General features: G+C 35.7%; 1 protein-coding gene across 1 annotated transcript; it reads right to left on the reverse strand.

Annotated features, from left to right (window-relative positions):
* Positions 1-4,473: 4,473 nt before the first annotated feature.
* Positions 4,474-5,834, reverse strand: LOC132297245 (RING-H2 finger protein ATL16-like). Its single transcript, XM_059794904.1, has one exon. The coding sequence runs from the start codon at positions 5,573-5,575 to the stop codon at positions 4,568-4,570; it is 1,008 nt and encodes a 335-aa protein (XP_059650887.1). The 5' UTR covers positions 5,576-5,834; the 3' UTR covers positions 4,474-4,567.
* Positions 5,835-6,695: the final 861 nt, after the last annotated feature.

Raw genomic sequence — 6,695 nt, forward strand, 5'->3', positions numbered from 1 at the left:
CAAAGAAGCCCGAAGGTTAAATTTTTATTAAAAATACTCTAAGGCACAGAAGAGTGCTGAGGAATATATATATATATATAAAGTCCTACACAGAAGTAAATGGATATATAGCATATAAAAAGCAACTGACAAAAACGGCATGACAAAAAGCCCACCATAGAGTATATACTGTTTATACTATTCAAAACATACAAAAATATACACCGATTGTTACAAGAACAAGATGAAAAAACTAAAGCCCCAAAAAAAGTCTACTTTGTCTTGGGATCAATAGGCATGGAGCGGAAGGCAACCACGTTGTGACCAGTAGGAGCAGAAGAGCTAGGAGCCTTGGGGTCAGGAGTGTTACCCTTTACCATTTCAATAAATAGAACATCTTATTCCTTTTCTTTCGGCTCATCTTTATAAGGAAAAAAGACTTGCATTTCTAGGTCATAAGCCTTAGGAACTTTCTTCCTCTCCCCAAAGCCATGACTGAAGCTAGACCTGAAGGCCTTGACATTCCTCGAGCAAATAATCTTAGAGTAACGTTCTTGCATTTGTTTCTCTGTTGAGATGCAAGTTTGGACATAATTCTTCCACTGCAGATTTTCAGCCTCAAGCTCCTTAACTCGTCATTCAGAAACCTTGAGCTGCCTCTTGAAGAAATCTTTATCATCCTTGGCAAACCTAAGTTCCGTCTTCAGTTTGTCATATCCAGCGGCCTTTTTCCCAGCCTCGGCAAGGTCTTTCTCCAACTTCTTAATCGAGAGAGGATTGCTCCTCAACAGTAGCATACAAAGCCATTGTATAAAATAAGCTTTGCAGTAAAGGAAAGGGCAGATAAAAGTAAGCCAATAAGCTAAGTATGAGCAACGATGAGCAAATAATTAGACCAAAGTCAAGGAAATTCCTTACCTTAATTAACCGGATAGGGGCAACATAAAGAAGCTCCCCCAAGTTCATCTTCCTTATTAGCAATTCGTCCTACGGGAACCACATTCCCCTAGCCACAACAAGGGCAGCAAAAGGATCTTTCATCACGAAATCCCTTGAATGAAGGACAGATTTTTCATCCCTGGAGAAAGTTGGGAACCATGGTTCACCATTCTTGGCCATGGAAAACTCAGGAATTTCCTCTTCATTTGCTCCCCTCTCGAATGCTATGCATTTGTCTTTCTGGATGCTAACTCCTTTGCCCTCGGCCTGGTGAGGGGGAGTCTTCTTCACATTCTTCTTCAAAGGGGCAACATTATCATCTTCCTCTATAATTTCGGTTGTTTAAACAACCACCAGTGATTCCTTCACAGCCTCTTTCTTCTTGAACTCCTCGGCTCTCTTATTTCGTCCTTAATAAGTTCAAAATCATCGAAGACAGGAAGTGACAAGTCCATGGTTGTAACTGTTGAAGCACTCGATGCAAGATATATCTATAAAATTTTTTGAGGACAAAAAAGTTTTCACTAAAGGATGATCCTTCCACACCTTCGTTTTGAGAAGGGAAAGTCTTTTCTTAACGATCAAAGTAGGGAACGAAACTGAAACAACACTAAGAAATTCTTAAATATGATGAAAAAACAATACTCGGTAGCCGGAATAGTCAGAATGAAAAAAAGGGAAGCTCTTCAATACCTATTTTCCCGAATTTATGAGGGATAGAGAGCTCTTTGAATTGAGGGACACTCCAATTTCCCTTGACCACAATCATCACCTCCTTCTATCTCTTTTCGGAAGTGGAAAATCTACACAAATTATTTGCTTAAGGGGGGAAGAAAGATAGTATCTACATATCTCGCCCTGATGTTTACAGATCTTATATCTAACTAGAAGGTTGGCAAAATTTAAGTTAATACCTTCTAACCTCTGTTGAACTAAGAGGGAAGACAAGACTCGGAAGAAATTAGGGTTCACTTGAGCAGAACAATCCCTAATTTGTTAAAAACAAGACGATAAAAGGGATGAAGGGGAAACCGTAGAGTATGTAAATGACTAACGGAGAGTAGTAGTTCATTTTCCCCTACTCCTTCCCCTGAACAGAAATCTAAATTCAAGGGGTATGCATAAATCTCAACCCCCTCAGGGATCTCAAACTCCTACATGAGAGAATCGATTACAACGGTTCTACGGGGAGAGATAAAATCACATCCCTCTCGGCTTCCAAAAAGGATCTATTAGACCCAGAAGTAGATACCTCGGCCTGAGAGGAAGATTCCTCCTCTCTCGTTGGAGGATCCATAAACGGAGAAATAATTCTAGAAGACTTATGGAGAGTGGAACGGATCAGGATGGGAGATACAGAGGGCGTGGACTCAGGATTGATGTCAGTGCTATCCAAGGGATTTGCGCTAATATTCGAAGTCATGACTGAAATCAAGAAAAATACTATATGGAAACAGACCAACAAGAAATCGTGAAGCAGATGGCGAAGTATCTCAAAAGTAGTAATGCATGCAAACCCTAGACCCAGAAAAGAAAGTCGACCAAGCGAAGTCTAAACCTTTGCAAATGCGAATCGTTTCTTAAACTTCAAAATACTCTTTACTTTAATTTCCTTCAAAATAAGGGACCATTACCCAATCTAAAAGGAAATTGGGGCAAAGTATGGAGGGAAAAATCTCCCCTCCAATAAAAACATGCCACATCACGAAAAACGCCACGTAAACAGCAACCACAAGCCAAACCAACCATCGGGGTCTAAAAGCCTTAATGCCCATAGTCAAAGCCTAAGCCCATTGAAATGGACATGTCTCTAGTCCAAACAACGAGCTTGCAAAAGGGCCGGCCCAATCCATATGGACATAATATATCCAAGAAGAGTAGGAACCCATTATTGTTGTAACTGATGTGATTAAATATAGAAAGATCTGTAAGGAAACTATGTAAAAAGGAAAGAACGTCGGGAGCGAGCACTAAGAAACGGTGTAGCAAAGAAAGAACGTGGGAGACGAGCAATATTGCAAGTCCTACCCTAGTTTTGTGGGTAACAGTTTATTATATATAAAGACAGAGACCTCCAATAAAGAGATACACAACCTTAATTTATACTCTGTTATTTGAGTTGTGATTTCGTTGAGTATTTGCTTCTATTCTTTGATTTTTCTTAGTTAAACGAAATTTCTGCACTTATACCTAAACGTGTTGTCTTAAAAAAAAATTTTAAGAAAAAAGAATTAAATTGCAGCTGTAATCCAATTTTTTAGTGGCAGACAAAAATATATGCTGCCAAAAACAATTTATGACAGTATTTTTATATGCATACTCAGAGTTTGTAAACCATTCAAGAATTTAAAGTCACTAGTGTGTATATATATATAAAAGGAATATCATTTTTTTTATTTACATTTATAATATATATGCAAGTTTTTTTGTTATTTATTTATTTACTTGAATTACTTTCAAAATTTTCAACCAGACACCGCAAAAAAGAAGAAAATGGGACTTTTTCATGTAAAATGTTTTCCATAATCTTTTATTTATTTAAAACGTATTACCATAAAATAAACCGATAAAATTTATCAAACACGTTATTATATGAATTAATAATAGGTAGGTAAGTGATATGCCTCCTACTCAATCTCTGATGGATTATTCTTCCAGGCTGGAAACAAGTGTGAACATAGAACAAGAATCAACCACAAACCAGAACCATACATTCCATCACCAAAACAAATAGTATTGACAAAGAATTGGTGGTTTTTGTGACTATTTCAGTAAAATGGACCCCTTCTCCACCTCTTATTTCAAAGGAAGGAAACTGTCCCTCTCAACTTCTCCTTTTTTCTTCTTTATATTAAATTCTTGCTTTTAGCTCTCTCTCTCTCTCTCTCTCTCTCTTTCCAAAGGCACAATCATTCAGTTGAATCATTAATGGAAATTCAAACCAAAAAAGAAAAAAAGAAAAGTAAGAAAAAAGTTAGGTCAAGCAATGATGCCTGTAATCATGACAGCAAGTCAATTGGAACATACTAGATTGGAAAATCCCTTGATCTCATTCCAAGACAATTCCAAAAATCAAATACAGCTATTTAGATTCATAATAAATCTAAAATCTCAGTATCTATATCATAAAAACTAAACCCCCCACCAATATATATATATATATATATATATATATATATATATTAATAATAATAATAAAAGAATGGGTCTATGGGTACAAATGAATTGGTAAAACTGTACTTCTTGGTCACATTTCAAGACAATTCCAAAAAATCTAATACCGCTATCCTTCTCAATTTATATTAAATCCTGTTTACAAAGAACGCAAACTGACCCATAAAGGTTCATAATAAATCTAAAATCTCTATATCTATAAGAATTTTGAATTGAGAAATAATTTAATGCATAATGACAAAAAGAAGAGCAGGATTGGTAAAACTGCACTTCCTGGTCTCATTTCAAGACAAATCCAAAAATCAAATACATCTAAGTCTCCCAATACCAATTAAATACTGTTTACAAAGAACACATACTGACCTATATTGGTTCATGATAAATCTAAAATCTCTATATCTATATAATAAAAACTACCCCAAAAAAATTTATAATTTAGACCTAATTTAGAATGAAGAAAAGAAGAACATGGGTTTTATGGGTCCAAATGAATTGGCAAAATTGTACTTCTTGATCCCCTTCCATGCCCAAATGAGAATAAGGACCGTCTAACTGAGCTAACCTCACTAACATGTCTCTTCTGTTGTACAAGTTCTTGAATTGCTAAAAAAAGCTGTGGATCGGCAGCTGAGTCCATCGAAAAAGATCTCCTCGTGGGTTGGATTGAAAACTCGTCGTCTTTGTGTCTAATATCAATACATTCATCACCTATACTCGGAACATGATTGAGTCTCTTCACTTTGTCGAAACGTCTACTTGATGGCGCCCATAATTCTCCTGAGTTTGATCTTTCTTGCTCCCCAAGCGACGATTCGTTATAATTGCTTAGCTCTCCCAACTCAATGACCACAAATTCTTCATCATTTTCTAAGTTGTTTTCTTGATCTTGAGTACTTGAAGAGCTCGGAGCTGTATTGTGTTGTTCCACTGCAAATGATGATGTTGTGGCAGCTGAAATGCTTCTTCTGCAAAGTGGGCAATTGGCATTGCTTTGCAGCCAAACATCAATACAATCTATGTGAAACACATGGCCACAGTTTGGTATGACTCTTAGATTCTCTTCTTCTTGAAACTCGTTCAAGCAAACCGCGCACTCACACCTACTTGTTTGGCTTTGTTCCTTCTCTTCTTTCTTCTTGAATTGAAATATTGGGATTGATCGGATCACTGATTCGTCTAGTCCTCGGTTTTCCATTGCTGGAGAGTGGATTATTAGTGGATCTTCGCGGTGTCGGTTTCTTGAGAAAGAAAAGCGTCTCAGAAGATCGATACGGTGCCAATTTAGGCAGCATTTGATGACAAAGATATAGTAGCTGACTAACAAGAAAGCTGTGGCTAAGATGCCTATAATGGCAATGGCTATGATTGGGAAACTTGTGGGAGAAGAATGCAAAGGAGTGCCAAAGATTGAGCTTGGTGGGGTTTTGTTGGGAGAGAGAGGTTGGGATCCATGGATATTGTAGTTTTTTATCACAAGATCCATATATGGAAGAGTTGTGTTATGGAAGGTGTATGCTAATGGGTTTGTTTAGATCTTGAAGACGCAAGAACATGTTGGAAGATTTATGTGTTAGGTAAGAGATGGGTAGAGAGGGAAAGGAGGGTTTTTAAAAAGATGGGTCATCTGAATATCAATACAAGAGAGCAAACCAACACTGATATATCAATGAAAAAAGTAAGGGGAGGTGGGCATGGAAGACATGAAGCTATTGGAAGAGGGTGGAGAGAGAACATTAAATGAATTAGGGTAGTATTGAAGTGGACATATATATATATATATATATGCTTGGAATTGAATTGAATGAAAATGTGTTGGATGAAAGAGTATGGTTATGCTTGGTTCAACAATTTGAATATAATTTTGGAAAAATTATAAAAAAAAATGGACTTTGAGATGTTTTATTACCTAGAGATGGAGTCAAAGTTAACATTTTTCAAATTCATGAACTTTGACTAAAATTTGATGTGGACATGAAAAAATACTATTTATTTACTCAAACTACCTTTAGTATCTTTGGGTACTACTTTTGTGTATGTAAGTACTATCTTTGCGCATATAAGTGCCACTTTTGTGATCAAAGGTATCACTCTTGTAATCATATGTATTACTTTTATGCACAAATGTATCACTTTTATATAAGTAAATACCACTTTTGTATAGAGGTACCATACCACGTTTGTGCATGTAAATACCACTTTTGTGCATAAATATATCACTTTTTATCCAAATCATTTTGATTACTTGGTTTACACAAAAATGGTACCTATTTTCACAAAAGTAGTACTTACACACACAAAAGTAGTGCTGAAGATAATAAGGATAGTTTGGGCAAATGAATAGTACTTTTCCATATTCACACCAGATTTTGGTAAAAATCCATGAACAATTTGTGCAAATAAGGACAAATCATAATTTTAGCAGTAAAATTACTAAATTAACCTTACTTTATCATTAACAAAAAATATATAAATAAATAAAAAGAAAAAAAAGGTAAAATGTCAAAATTAACCTTAAATTCATATTTTTCTTCTTCGTCTGCTATAACATAATAATACTTTATATAATTATATATGCTTCATAAAATAAAATCACTACTTAACTA

The sequence above is a fragment of the Cornus florida genome, unplaced genomic scaffold (genome assembly GCF_030987335.1).
Source record: "Cornus florida cultivar Cherokee Brave unplaced genomic scaffold, ASM3098733v1 CherokeeBrave_3.0.0_Hap2_Chr01, whole genome shotgun sequence".
NCBI lineage: Eukaryota > Viridiplantae > Streptophyta > Magnoliopsida > Cornales > Cornaceae > Cornus > Cornus florida.